The sequence below is a fragment of the Somniosus microcephalus genome, chromosome 22, assembly GCF_052327205.1.
Source record: "Somniosus microcephalus isolate GS21.2 chromosome 22, FLI_Smic_1.0, whole genome shotgun sequence".
NCBI lineage: Eukaryota > Metazoa > Chordata > Chondrichthyes > Squaliformes > Somniosidae > Somniosus > Somniosus microcephalus.
The window spans coordinates 73,587,240-73,602,732 of NC_141008.1; the positions used below are offsets into that span (position 1 = coordinate 73,587,240).

The window sequence follows — 15,493 nt, forward strand, 5'->3', positions numbered from 1 at the left end:
TGGTGAAGGTACTCCACCAGTGCTGTTCGGGAGGGAGTTCCAGGGTTTTGACCCAGTGACGATGAAGGAACGGCGATATACTTCCAAGTCAGGATGGTGTGTGACTTGGAGGTGGTGGTGTTCCCATCCGCCTGCTGCCTACATTACAACTGTGACTACACTTCAAAAAGAACTTCATTGGCTGTAAAGCGCTTTGGGACGTCCAGTGGTCATGAAAGGCGCTATATAGAAACATAGAAGATAGGAGCAGGAGTAGGCCATTCGGCCCTTCGAGCCTGCTCCGCCATTCAACGAGATCATGGCTGATCATCCAAACCCTAGCACCCGGTCCCTACACCGACAGCCATCCCACCCAAGCCCTATCCCCGTAACCCCACGTATTTAATCCCCCCCAACACTAAGGGCCAATTTTTATCATGGCCAATCAACCTAACCCGCGCATCTTTGGAATGTGGGAGGAAACCGGAGCACCCGGAGGAAACCCACGCAGACACGGGGAGAATGTGCAAACTCCACACAGACAGTCACCCGAGGCTGGATTTGAACCCGGGTCCCTGGCGCTGTGAGGCAACAGTGCTAACCACTATGCCACCGTGCTGCAAGACTTTTTCTCTATTTGTTTTCTGCTCTGCTTCCTCATTCTGTTTATCCCCGCACCACTATATTATTTTAAATTCTCCCCCATACTAATAGTTACTCTCTCAGCGAGGATATTGGTCCCAGCCAGTTCATGGAATGATCACTATCCTTACACATTTTCAGATGAAAAGCGCATCAATCCAGAGCTGCTCCCCAGATTACATGTAGAAGTTTATTTACTTTTGTAAATATGCTATGTGAGTAGATCAAACATTTCTTCAGTTACCTGTCGTGGCTAAGGAATATTATTTTTACAGAAACAAAATCAAAAATAAGTTACTTCACTGTCTCTGGGAAGATCTCTTACAAACGTCTTAACAAACATTCTTAATGGAGGAGATGTACATCCTTCCCCTTTTTTCCAAACTCTCTCCACGCTGAGCAATGCCACAGGAGAGCTGAATAAAATGTTCCATTTATAAGAAAAAAAGAGAAAGCTTATCATTTCGTGATGCTACTTCTAACCGAGAGACAGATACTTACAAGCAGTTTGACACCAAGAATTTAGAAGCAACTGCAATTATCTAGATTCTCTTGATTATGCCACTTCTCCACAGGCTGTGGCCTTAAAGGGACAGGCCAGGTTAGCAACTAAAGATCATGGCCCAGAAATTCAGGTCTCCACGGGTGAGTACGCATGGGGTAGTCACCCGTAAGCCCAATGGAAGTGCCAGTTTCGTGCATGCACGGGAAACCGGCACTTCCGTTCCCCTGGAAGAAGGGGTTAAGAGGTGGTACGCGTGCGCGGGAGAGGCAGCACGTGCACATTGAACTTACTTTTTTTTCCAGGTTTCTCCAGGAGGGCAAGTCTCCAGAAATTAGACATGTAAAAAGCAGTCGCAAGGCCTGCTTTTAACAAGGTACAGGAAACTGGTTTATCCGGAGGTTATATGTCCGGAATACTCGATCTAACGGCAAAAATCAGGAGCCGTTTTCTATAAGTTTTTTTAGTTCTCGTTGCTTTTTTTACCCAGTCAGGCACTGCAAGGTCTGTAGCTATAGCAACAGCTTCAGCTAGAGACGCTTGCAGCTGCAGCCGACTGTTTAGAAGCTGTTGCTAAGCAACAGTGTTTGTTGTCAGATACGGAGATGAAAACCTCCGTATGCTTCAACATTAACTTTGTATGTCCGGCAGTTTTGATAGATCGGCAACAGCTCGGTCCCGGATATCACAAAGTTTCCTGTAAGTGGTGAATTAATTAAAATTAAAACATTTTTTTCCACAGGTTTATTATTTTTAAATATTTTAAAGAAAGGGAAGTTTATTTTTAGCCCCGTTAGAAAATGTAATTAATTTTTCCAAAAATTTAAATTATTGTTTAAAATAGTTATTTCATGTAATTTATAGTTTATTTAAAAAATGTGATTAAAAAAAAAATTTATTTGAGGTTTTAGTGATGTTTTGGGGCTTATAGTATTTATAGGTTTGACAGCCCTTCCTGTCAAACTTATCAATGAAGCATTCCCTGCTACCATTGGCTCTCCATGGCCCACGTGATCCCAGAGGACGCATCGAACTAACTGCGCCCCTGGGATGCGCAAGCACTGCGCGCCGGCAGTTGGAGGAGGCCCAGGATCGGAATCCCACGCGGGCCCACAGCTCAACAGCCGGCGCGCAAGGTAAGTGCAGGTCGGAGGCTTGCACCCGCAGGAAGCCTCCGACCCGAATTTCTGGGCCCATAACCCGACACCAGAGCCCAAACTACTCAGGAACACAAGAGAGTCACTGCTCTTTGGTAAATTACCTTGCTTTTCCTCCTCAGCCCAGAAATCAGGGTCAGCATATTCAATCTGGCAAACTCTTCTGCGAACTGCCTCTTGGTATCTCTGGTAATTCATTGAAATAAAATAGTGAAAAGAAGAAACTGACATCAATTAGTCCAGACTGTAGATCTTTTAAAGTATTCTATAATGTGGCAAGTACAGTAGATTAAGAGCAGTTTGCTAAATTATCATCAGTTTCTCATGGCAAATTTGGACGCCTGTAATTTTATTTAAGGGTTGAATTTTTAGTTTGAAAACAGTACTATTAATATGGGTTTTCCTTTAACTATGAGAATTTAAATAGATTCAAAACTATTTCAGATGATTCAACATGTCATTTCTCTCCTTCCAATCCATATATTACTGTAGATTGCATTGGTTTACAAAACATAAGTTTAATTAAAAGCACTGTGATTCAAATGGATCCAAGTCACGAAGATTCTCACATGATAAATTTAAAAATAATACAAGACTACGTGGAAAACCCTGGCCATTCTGTTCAGTTGTGATGATACAGGATTACTCAAAGATACAGCAATTTTGATTCTTCAAATAAAGCTGACATTATAATACAGTGGATAATAATCGCAAGTATAAGTGGCTCAAAGTGACTATGAAAACACAGATCGCTACTCAGTGTATTGGTGCTCCAACATTCAATATGCTGTAGCACATATAGCTGGACAGGAGTCCGACACTTTCCCATGAGGAAGGAAGAAAAAATGCATTAAAAAAAGTTAGCCTGGAATACTTTCATTCACCTACTAGCAGTTAAGTCAAGGGCAGCACTGTTCCTTGTAAGCTGCGCTTTGTTCTGTGCAGCCCGTTTCTTTTAATTGCACGGTCCCTTTAAATTTCTGCGCACGCACGGTATTTACAATGTAAAAGCCGATGAGCGGCCTGCGCGGGACCTTTTCCGATTACTGCGCAGCCGCGCACCTCAGTTGGGAGCACTGATTGGCAGATCCCAAGAACAGGTCATTTGATTATCCTGTTGACTGGAAATGATGCAAGATACAAAGAGACGGCAAAAAAGGGGCTTAAAATATATTTAGACAAGCAAAAAATTAACATGCCATAATCCTGGATCATGGAACGAGAACAAGGAATTTCCCAATCTTAGCTATGCCATCAGACATGGCATCAAGCAAAAGGCTAGGCACTATCTGCCCCAGGTAGAAAGGGAGAAATACCCCAGCCTGCTCTTACACATATCCAAGGTGCTAGTATAAGAGTGCTAATGGCAGAGGCCCAGAGTAGAATTCGATTTCTCTCACTAGTGAAATGGTTTGTCATGCAGAGGGTGGATCCTATGAGTAGGAACCAAAAAAAAATTAGTAATATAAACTGAAAGGCATCATGTATACTTACTTCCATCTCCTCCATTCTCTGTAGCATGTTTTCTAGTGTAGGGCCATCTTGCATCACCAAAGCTTCTGAATGAGCTTTCGCATTTAGCTCCAGATTCAATAATTCTTGCGCTGTGTCCTCCAGCAGCTCATCTAATAGTTTTTCACTGAGAAGGTCCGCACTAGTTGCGACCTGTAAGAACGCAACAGATACAATTCTGTTTCTATAATTAACACATGTGTAGGCACATTCTTACAGGGGAGCGGAAAGAATAAATTCTCTACTGGTCAATAATTGGACATAGTTAGGACTGTTCTGCTTTTACAGGAGAGGATAACTGCTGAAAATAATTTTAAAGATATATTGGATATATTTCTTAAGGCTAACGGGATCAGGGGATATGGGGAGGAGGCAGGGACAGGGTACTGAATTTGGATGATCAGCCATGATCTCATTGAATGGCGGAGCAGGCGCGAAGGGCCGAATGGCCTACTCCTGCTCCTATCTTCTATGTTTCTATGTTAAGTGTAGCACTGACTGAATAACTGACTTGTGCCAAAGTAGGCTGCATGTCTCATGCAGTCATGCTGAATATCTTAAGTCACAAAACACTTCCACCATCACACTTTGTTGATGGACTCAAAGTAAAAAAGCATGACATTCAGTTGAGCCCCTGAAAGAAATGCGACATGTACTTTGTGAGTCCCTTGCCTGTATCTTTAACAGTTCGCTAGAGTCAGGAACTATTCCCTTGGACTGGAAGGATGCTCTTGTAGTTCCAATTTTTTTTTTTTTTTTTTTTTTTTTTTTTAAAAAGGATGACAAGGCAGAACCAGGGAACTATTGGCCCATCAGTTTGACTTCAGTTATAGGTAAGTTGCTCAAAGGGATCAAAAGTGATGAGAAAAGTTTGAAGAAGTCACTAGGTTAGTGGACGAGGATAGTCAGGTAGGCATTGTCTGCCTGGATTTTCAGAAGCCTTTGATAAGGTAATAGATTACATTATAATATAGAATCTTATGAACTGACTGATGCCCATAGGCAGAAATTTGTAATATGAATCCACGCGCACACACACAGTGAGACAGACACAGAAGGATATACATAAGCATGAGAGTGTTTAAAAAAAATGTAAAAGAACACAAATTCACACAACGAAGTTGTGGTCATTCACAAATTTGAAAATGTTTTGATAACTCAATAAAAGGTTGAAATACATTTATAATCATTAGCACAAAACATTTGACAAGCTTTAGTTTTACTTTTCTAAGGCAGATATCTAGACTATGCATTTGTCCAGTTCAAATTCTACATTAATTATCAACAATCACTTGGATATGGAGCACTATCATTGGTTTAGAAGTCTACTTACCTTTTCAGCAACTTGTAACGACAGCTGCTGTTGAAGTGAAGAGTCTTTGATTCGAGCTCTCTTTTCCCAAGAATCACTTATAACCTATTGAGTAGAAAGAACCTGCGTTTATGTACTGCCTTATCACATCCTCAGGCTGACTCAAAGTACTTCACAACCAATATATTACTTTTCAAATGCAGTCACTCTTGTATTTAGGCAAGTGTTGCAGCTTTGGCATAAGATCCCACAAACATCAAATGATATGAAACACCAGTTAATCTGGTTGTTTTTTATGTAGTATTAAAAGAGGGGAAAATGTTGGCCAGGGCACCAGGAAAACTTCCTGCTCTTCTTTAAACAGTTCTATAGGATCTTTTATGACAGATGGTGCCTCTGTTTAAATCGCCTTCAAAAAGGAAGAATGTAGCTTTATTGCCAAAGTGTTAATGCAGAATAAAATACCTTACATAGTTTATTAAAAATGACTGATGAAGGTAGCACCTTATTAAAGTTAGTTGTGAGATACATGATCAAAAGTGATGACTTGTTTAAACATATGGAGCTGTTCCTTTGTCAAAGTAAAACAAGATGCAACTATAAATATACTTTTAAATATGCTTTTAAACTAAAATGGAGCAAAGTTCAGACAAATGAGTGAGATATTGCGCATTTGCACTTTGTTCATCTCGCACTATACTTGCGCCAAAATTTGCTGAAAAAAAATCCAATCGATTCAGTTACGGCGTAGCGAGCTCAATGACGAATCAGGGCCCACGTTCACGGTGCAGCCGATGGCCTACCCCTAGACCAACCACCTGGCACAATAGAAATCTGAGACTAGACACCATAACTCTGATTGAGGCTTGACACTGGGAGGTAAGTGAGCTGCATCTTCTGATATCACCTTAAATCAGACAAAAGTGTGAGGCACCACAGCTTTATTTGTCCCTTTGTTGGCCTCCCAGGCTGACAATCATGTGATGGTTATAAATCACATGAATATCAGGTCATCCGCAGCATTATAATGAAGTCTAGGTGGCTCTGGCGCAACATGGGCGTAAATCCAAAAATTGTGTGATTTCCATTGACTGGAGGGGTGTGCGACAAAACAAACTTTGATTGGCTTAGGCGAGCGTATCGGCGGAGATACAAAAATGTCTCTGCAAATTATGCTGCAACACAACTAATGGCACAACTCACTTACTCCACTATTTCCTGGTATACTTTTATGTTTCTATAATGGCGCACACCGTTAATGAGTCATTTCTATGGCGCAAGTTTCCAGCATATGATTTTTAATGTCAAAATAACGGCTAATGGTGCTCGCCATTAATTATGCACAAATGGTACAGTAATTTCAGGCGAAGGGCAGATGTGCAGTTCAACTCAAATAACCAAAAGCTGCTGTCTGAGATGCACTGCTCCGCCATTAGCTTTGCGGAAATGGCATTACGCTGTCTGCCTCACCATGAAGTTGCTGTATTTGTGTCGTAGATACAAACTAAACTCGCTACAGAAAGTCAAGTCTTGTCCATTCCAGTCTAAGTATCCTTTTAATGATGTGATAAATGTTAATTACTGCCAATCAACCTCTCTGGCACTGAAAATTAACTATTACAAGTGTGGAGTCTCATTCCTTCAGGTTTTAATTGTTGGAGATTTTAAACATGTTAAAAAAATGTAAACTTGACTTTTCCTTTTCTCTCTCTTAATCCAATCTTTCTTTACCTCTCCTTCTGTACCTGATTTGACAGTGAATTCACCACTTCTACTTTACACTTCCTTCTCAGTCCTTGCGCTGATAATTTCACAATCCTCCAATCTGATTGGTTAAAGAGATACACAGTTGCTTGCCCTGTTCACTCAGGTCCCAGATGCCCGGTTTATCTCGCTGTGACGTTATCAGCTCACGCTTTCAGCAACTTGACATGCAAACACTTAAACCTAACTGTGCAAGGACAAGTCTAACTAACGGCAGATGCCGTTAGATGCCCTGCCACAGCAAAAGTTTGCCCTGTATTTCTCCGACTGTTAGATGAGAGGCGGAAGGTAAAACAGCACGACAACTTCAGTGAAAATATCTAGAATTTCCATAAGACGTGAGCAAAAGAAACACTGAATCAAATTCAACAGCAAATTTAAGTGCCAATCATTTCCTCAATGGAAGCAATTCTGACTGTCCATTGAATAGAATGTGGAATTCTTAGATAACTAAGTGAAAGCAGCCTCCTGAAATCAATAAAACAGTCAACTGGACTGCCTGTTCTCCGTATAATAAAAGGATGTGGTTTATTTAAAGAAAATTAAGTCTCCTTACAGAAACGCCACCAGATCAGTCATTATTCTAGAGAATATCAGACAATTTCATTTGAAATCAATCTCGAGAACACAAACAATATTCAGACTCGTCAGATCTCACTCGCTTGTACAAGACTCACTTTTTTAGTTTAAAAATAGAATACTTAACATACATTTCATTTTGAAAAGGAACCAGTGCTCTATATTTAAATACGTCTGCAATCTGTGTCACCCTTTTTGATCATAAACCTCACACCTAACATCTAGCCAATGATGCCGGATCTGGCCACATTGTCAGCACGACTGTTTAGGTGTCCTGCAGTGGGACAGAATACCATTAGCAGAAATCAAATGCCAGGCTCAACAACTGCACTCGTATTTTGACAGAAGATAATAACTAGGGTGGTTGTAAATCCAGAATATATAATATTCAAAACTGTCCGACTGCTCCGACTTTGATCAGCTCTGCTCTAACTCCCTTTCAGGTATTAAATATCTGCTACCTGTGCTTTGTCCAGTAAGGGCTGAAGCCTCTCGCGAATTGCCTCCTCTGCTTTTACAATCCACTTGTTGGGGGATCCAGCTTCAGATCTGAACAAAGAATATTTATTTAAATAAATATTATTTTTACATCATCTATATTTTAATTATTCTCTGCAAAACTATAAATAGTTGGAATTTGTAATTGAATAGCTGGACCAAATGCCTCCTGGAAGCAGATCTGGATGTCTTGCCATTATATATACAGAAGCATTTCAATATGCGTTTCTACATCATCTCTTTTTTTGAAAATGAGGTCCCTGGTACTCAGTGTAAATCAACAAGGATCCTTCTAGCCAGTCTGTTAAGATCCACATAAAAATTAGAAGTTACAGAAATTGTACCTAATTTTCTTTATTCTGTCTGTTTCTTGTTTGCAAAGTTCATTGAGCTCCTTCATCCTGCGGGCAGTCTCAGAATCAAGCCATGCCAACCTAAAATAATTTTTCAAGAGAAAGCTACATTAAATTTACATGATATTGAAATAGCATTTAGTAGCAGTCTGTCCTACAGAAACAGCACCTGACTATGCTGCTCAACGTGTACCCTTGGACAGGAACAGTATTGTGGCTTCCTGAAGATCAAACCACACATGAGCAAACAATTTGCACTATTGGATGTAATCATTTCCAATAATTGATTACCAGTTGGAAATACAACAGACACTACTGCTTACCGACTTTATAAACACAGATTATAGCATACAAGAAAACAATTTAGAAAGTTCTCTGTGTGGTGATGCAAAGAAAATTAATACAGAATCTGCAATCATTTCAACTTCTGCCCCCATGATCCACATTCTATGTTGCATTTTAAAAAAATACTTTATTGTTCTTAAAGTAAGGATTGTTAGTGTTGGAGAATGTAACAGCATCAAGCACTCCCGGGTCTGTGGGAACATGGCTAGATGTAGAATAAAGCGCCCTGTACTTTTCCTCAGCCTAGAAAATAGCACTTGCGATATTTTTCCATTTTCCCACACCAGCAGTTCTCAAATGAGACTGCCAAATTAGGGCTAGTTCTGTGCTATGGGCCCAAGAACAGTACAATTGAGAATGCTCAGACTAATTTCAAATAGAAACATTATAGAATAGAATGGTTACAGCACAGAAGGAGGCCAGTCGGCCCAAGCCGGCTCTCTGCAAGAGCACTTCAGCTAGGCCCACTCCCCCGCCCTTTCCCCGGAGCCCTGCAAATTTTTCCTTCAGGTCCTTATCCAATTCCCTTTTGAAATCCATGATTGAATCTTCCTCCAGCACCCTTTCAGGCAGAGCATTCCAGATCATAACCACTCGTTGCATAAAAAAGATTTTTCCTCATGTCGCCTTTGATTCTTCTGCCAATCATCTTAAATCTGTGTCCTCTGGTTCTCGACCCTTCCGCCAATGGGAACAGTTTCTCTCTATCTACTCTGTCCAGACCCCTCATGATTTTGAACACCTCTATCAAATCTCCTCTCAATCTTCTCTGCTCCAAGAACAACCCCAGCCTTTCCACTCTATCCACGTAATTGAAGTCCCTCATCCCTGGAACCAGTCTTGTAAATCTTTTCTGCAACCTCTTTAAGGCCTTCCTAAAGTGCGGTGCCCAGAATTGGACACAATACTCCAGTTGAGGCCGAAACAGTGTTTTATAAAGGTTTATCATAACTTCTTTGCTTTTGTACTCTATGCCTGTATTTAAAGAGCCCAGGATCCCGTATGCTTTTTTAACCACTTTCTCAACCTGCCCTGCCACCTTCAACGATTTGTGCCCACATACCCCTGGTCTCTCTGTTCCTGCACCCCCTTTAGAATTGTACCCTTTAGTTTATATTGCCTCTCCTTGTTTTTCCTACCAAAATGTATCATTTTGCACTTTTCTGCATTAAATTACATCTGCCACATGTCCGCCCATTCCACCAGCCTGCCTACGTCCTCTTGAAGTCTATCACTATCTTCCTCACTGTTCACTATACTTCCTTATTCAAGCAGACAAGAGACTTCCAGCGCCAGTTTGGTTGGATTCAAAGTGATGAAAGGCCCATGTCTAGCCCATTACATTATCTCAGTTCCCCTTTCTCTGCTGCATTTCTCAAATAAACTGGTCCACATGTACAACAATAATTTTCTAAGCAAATCTTTAACGCAGCTTTCAAGATATAATCCAGAATATTACTTTAAATTAAACTGCAGGAGTAGAACAAGGTTCAAACTAGCAAAGGGTAATTTTAGGATTGATATCAGTAAATTCTTCTTCACACAGAGAGTGGTCAACATGCAGAAAACGATAAAGTAGTGGAAGCAAAATCTCTGGAACCATTTAAGATGGAATTGAATGCTACAATGGAAGAGCATTCGAATTTCCTTGAATGAATGAAAATGGGCCAAATGGCCGTCTGCATTTGCAATTAACTTGTGATCCGAACCCCTACCTGATTGCTTCAGTCTCAGCAGCTTCTTGCCTTTCTTGTTCCATTTCCTTTAGCAAGCTAGTCTGACTTCTGTCTGCAGCTTTAGATTTGTGGCATTCTAATCTTGTTTTCTGTTTCTTCCATGGAACTCTAAGGAATTATAAACATTTATATTCTAGTCATGCACTAAATTTTTCAAAGAATAATCTGTCTAATCCAACAATAATAGCACAGACCAAATTTATATTTCACTGCTGTGGCCACAATAAAAGCAATTATCATATATTAACAAAATATTATATGTAGATCATACAATTTGGATCGACATTAAGTTGATCATTTTCTTTCAAATAACTGGAAAATTTAATTTTTGTTCTTTCTATTTGCATGGAAGGCAGATCAGCTTAAAGGTATACGGATTAGATTTACATGTTCTGTTCTACCACTGATACAACATAACATAACAAATGACCAAATATAGCTGTTGCAGAGGTTACTTGCCGTTTAGATGATGCTGGAGGGGAGGTGGGATATCCTGCAATCCAGGGAGGTCTGCTTTCTTTAGGTGGTCCCTGATTTTTCTTTAGTTCTGAAGATACTGTAGCTTTCTGAAAGCAGGCATGCATTGCAAGAGCCCTCTGTCCTTTTTGCTGCTAAAATCCATTCCATAAATGAAAAGAAAAATAAACATGAATGGTAATGGACTGAATTACTTCACCTTTCAAGATAATCAATCAATCAAGAGATTCAATGAAATAGCATGGAAAATTCTATAGCTGCAGTTCAAGAGTAGATGTTCAGAGCCAGCAACATACCTTGTAGCCATTCATAGTAACCTCTAAAGACATAGTTACACTGTGTGTACTGGTTTGAAACCAATACCTCCTTACAGAGATGTAAAGCTGGCAATGCTGAGTTGCACTGATGGCTCTGTATTTGTAGTCAGACATGCACAGAACTCTGCTCACTTGCATCCAAATGTTGGTTGCATTGGTTGCATTTTTTAATGTTAACAGCTGGTTCTTTGCAAACATTAAAAAGTTTAAAAATGAAGTTTTGAAAGTTTGCTTCACAGATGGTGCAAAGCTAAAACAGTGAGCGATTACCTTCCACAATGCAGAATTCAATCCCATTGACTTCACTCCCAAGTTATATTGCATTTTTTGTGCTGATGTGAAGCAGTTTCAGATCTACACCAAACATGCAGTATAACAGGCCAGTAAAAAACAAACATCTTAAGTCATCTCTGAAGTAACATCTTGAAGACAGACTCAATATTCCATCAAAAAGTACCACTCTCCAACATTCTTCAAAAGAAAAGAAAGACTTGTAACTGAACCAGCTATATCGATAACAGGGATTGGTCTGTGCCACAAACAACATTTTAAAATCAGTGCCAAACCACAAGGTTGATCAATCACTCTTCGCCACTACAAATTCCACCGCATCATTCTATATAATGATTCTCAATAACCAGATTAAAGAGGTTATATACTTTAACGCAACTTGCAGAATTAACAATTGTGCTTTCCTATTGTGCTATTCTGCCACCAGAAGCTCAGATTTTGTCATACTACAATGGCCTGGATTTTGCGGTCAGCGGTGAAGTGATGGTGCTCGCCGCTGACCTCGCAGAAAGCAGTCTACAAAGATCAAGCGTTCTCTGTGGTGTTGATTTCACCTCTCCAGACATTAATTTGAATCGGACGCCAAATCTAGGGGATCTCCAGCATCAGTGATGTCATCACGCTGGCTAAACCGCCAATCACATTGAAGAACTCTCACAGACAGCAAACCAGGAAGTAAAATGCACTGATTTTCCTTCACTTTTTAATCATTTTACAGAGAGCGAAATAAAGATTGGGACATACACATGGGATTAAGGTAGAAGCTGAAATATCATAAACAAACCTTTTTTTTTTTAATTATTATAATGGAAAAATTTGACAATCCACAAATATAAAATTAGTTTTTCAGGGCCAGAAAGGTCGTTCATCAGTAATTATGCCTCAGTACACCATTAAAACCCAGTTCCACCTCATTCAACAAGGCTTAACTACTTTGAAGAGCGATGTACCAGCGTAAAAGGGGAAGTTTTCATCAGTTCAATTGATTGCCAAATGTGGGAAGTTCAACAGCGGCCCTGTGGAGGACCAGGGAATGACTGATAGCAACTTCTAGATTTCCGCTTTTTAACTGTGCATGTGCGCACTCCAGAAGTTGCTGTCAGATTCACAGTTGTAATGACGGCAAATGCTGACAGTTTCGCCGTCATTACAACCGCAAATTCTGAGCCATTACGAAGCATTTACACAAGTTAATGATGCAAAGTCGTTTCAGCTTCACATCGATGCTAAACTTGTACAGTGTAAATTAGGTGTTAGGTCCCAAACTGACTTCGATGTAAAGCAGAGAGAGACTCACTACTCCAGGAAGTCTCAAACGGCTTGGCTTTGGTCATCGCTGTATCATATAATCACACTCTTCCCTACCACAAGGCCGCATATGCATTAGCATTATCAGTGTATTTGGCATGGTAATAGCATTACAGGAATAAGACAGGAGTTGGCAGCGGAGCATATGGTCCATCGTTTGTGGCTCATTACCAAGTCATTGTAACCCCATTGCTGCATCATTACTTCTGAACGACCAGTTTCATTACAGCACAGGGAGAAACGCAAGTAAAAAATCATTTTCTATTAATGCTGAGCATGCTCATGGTTTAAATCACAGAAGAAAGCACCAACACTAGCCACCCTTATAATAAAATACCATAATAAAATCATTGTCCCAAACTTACATATGACCTGTTAGGCAGCAGCACTCCTTTCTTAGTTGCATTTTTCTCTGTAACAGATTTTTTCAAGGCTCCAACCCGCTGTAAGGCCTCTAACCCAGCCCTCAGCACAGCATTCCTATCAGGAGTTGGAGGGCCTTCCTCCTGCTGTTGTTGTTCTTGATGGGCATGCAGGGACACTCTACTGCATTGCTGGGGCCTGGGAGATTCTGGAACATGCAAACTTTCATCTGTACAGAACATTTATTTTAAAAAGCAACATTTTATTGAAGGGTGCATTCATCCAAAAAGTATTTTTATCTTTCTGTTCTACTGTCAAATTAATAGTGCAATAGCATTTAAAACATTTTCACATGTACCAATTAAATATTTTCTGCTACACATGAAAGAACATTTTATATTACTTTTGAAGTACAAACTAGTACCATTTACATTTAGAAAAAGTACCTGCCCAGTTTACTGTGGCAAACAAACCAAGTGACTAAGTCCTCATAATTAACAATACAGTACACCTTGGATGCTGACTGTACGTAAACAAGCCTATAATCAAAATGCTATCAAAGCAGACCTACGCCCACCTCTAAACATCAGCAAAAAAGTTTACGTGACATGTGTAAGACAAAAAGACTGACAAATATCTTGGCTGTACGTCTATTTTTCTTACTTTGTATACAATGGTTTGGTCCTGTATTTTGTTCAGATTTTTTGAGTGAAATACATACTTTGTTGATGTAAAGAAAATATACAACTCAGCTTGAAATTGAAGATTTAAAATACACAAACACTGCTCTCTCACCTTTAAAAAGTGACACAAACAATAAATAAAAACAAATGGCAATTTTTCCAACCATTTTACTTGTACAATAGGACAAGGTAGAGAAGAATCACATGACCGGGGCTTAATAATACACTATTCGGATTAGACATTTCTAATGGTGGAAAAAAAATAAGCTTACATTAGGGGCATGCTACAGACCAACCGGATAGGACAATAAGGAGGACAACAACTTGCTCTATGAGAAGATCAAAAGGGTTTGTAAGGAAAGAAAAATTATTTAATTGGGAGACTTCAATCAACCAAATATGAAGTCAACCCAAGTAGTTTAGAGGCAGAGTTGATAAATGTAACACAAAAGTGCATCAAGGAAGCCATAGATACAGGGGTGGTGCCAGAGGACTGGAGAATTGCAAATGTTACACCATTGTTCGAAAAAGGGTGTAAAGATAAACCCAGCAACTACAGGCCAGTCAGTTTAACCTTGGTAATGGGGAAGCTTTTAGAAACAGTAATCAGGGACAAAGTTAACAGTCACTTGGATAGGTGTGGATTAATTAAGGAATGCCAGCACAACATTTGTTAAAGGCAAATCGTGTTTAACCAACTTGATCGAGTTTTTTGATGAAGTAACAGAGCGGGTTGACGAGGGTAATGCGGTTGACGTAGTGTACATGGATTTCCAAAAGGCGTTCGACAAAGTGCCACATAATAGGCTTGCCAGCAAAGTTGAAGCCCATGGAATAAAAGGGACAGTGGCAGCATGGATACGGAATTGGCTAAGTGATAGGAAACAGAGTAGTGCTGAACAGTTGTTTTTTGGACTGGAGGAAGGTGTACAGTGGTGTTCCCCTGGGGTCGGTTCTAGAACCACTGCTTTTCTTGATATATATTAATGACTTGGATGTGGGTGTACAGGGCACAATTTCAAAATTTACAGATGACACAAAACTTGGAAGTATAGTGAACAGTAAGGAGGATAGTGATAGACTTCAGGAAGGCATAGACAGGCTGGTGAAATGGGCGGACACGTGGCAGATGAAATTTAACACAGAAAAGTGTGAAGTGATACATTTTGGTAGAAAGAATGAGGAGAGGACATATAAACTAAATGGTACACTCCTAAAGGGGGTGCACGAACAGAGAGACCTGGGGGTATGTGTGCACAAATCATTGAAGGTGGCAGGGCAAGTTGAGACAGCAGTTAAAAAGGCTTATGGGATCCTGGGCTTCATAAATAGAGGTATAGAGTACAAAAGTGTGGAAATTATGATGAACCTGTATAAAACACTGGTTTGGTCCCAACTGGAGTACTGTGTCCAATTCTGCACTTTAGGAAGAATGTGAAGGCCTTAGAGAAGGTGCAGAAAAGATTTACGAGAATGATTCCAGGGCTGAGAGACTTCAGTTACGTGAATAGGCTGGAGAAGCTGGGGCTGTTCTCCTTGGAGCAGAGAAGACGGGGAGGAGATTTGATAGAGGTGTTCAAAATCATGAGGGATCTGGACAGAATAGATAGAGAGAAACTGTTCCCATTGGCAGAAGGGTTGAGAACCAGAGGACACAGATTTAAGGTGATTGGCA

The 15,493-nt window shown here is 40.2% G+C and overlaps 1 protein-coding gene across 6 annotated transcripts in view; it reads right to left on the reverse strand.

Annotated features, from left to right (window-relative positions):
- The window catches only part of kiaa0753 (KIAA0753 ortholog), an 88,803-nt gene that overhangs the window by 23,061 nt on the left and 50,249 nt on the right, over positions 1-15,493 (reverse strand). For 5 of the 6 annotated variants that reach the window (XM_085965047.1, XM_085965045.1, XM_085965042.1 and 2 more), the window contains 8 exons: positions 13,138-13,364; positions 10,839-10,990; positions 10,359-10,487; positions 8,290-8,379; positions 7,909-7,996; positions 5,126-5,209; positions 3,775-3,945; positions 2,385-2,466 (listed from right to left, as the gene is read on the reverse strand). In XM_085965047.1, coding sequence (XP_085821173.1) covers positions 2,385-2,466; positions 3,775-3,945; positions 5,126-5,209; positions 7,909-7,996; positions 8,290-8,379; positions 10,359-10,487; positions 10,839-10,990; positions 13,138-13,364 — 1,023 coding nt within the window. The remainder of the gene's footprint in view (positions 1-2,384; positions 2,467-3,774; positions 3,946-5,125; positions 5,210-7,908; positions 7,997-8,289; positions 8,380-10,358; positions 10,488-10,838; positions 10,991-13,137; positions 13,365-15,493) is intronic. The other variant, XM_085965046.1, reaches the window with a different exon arrangement.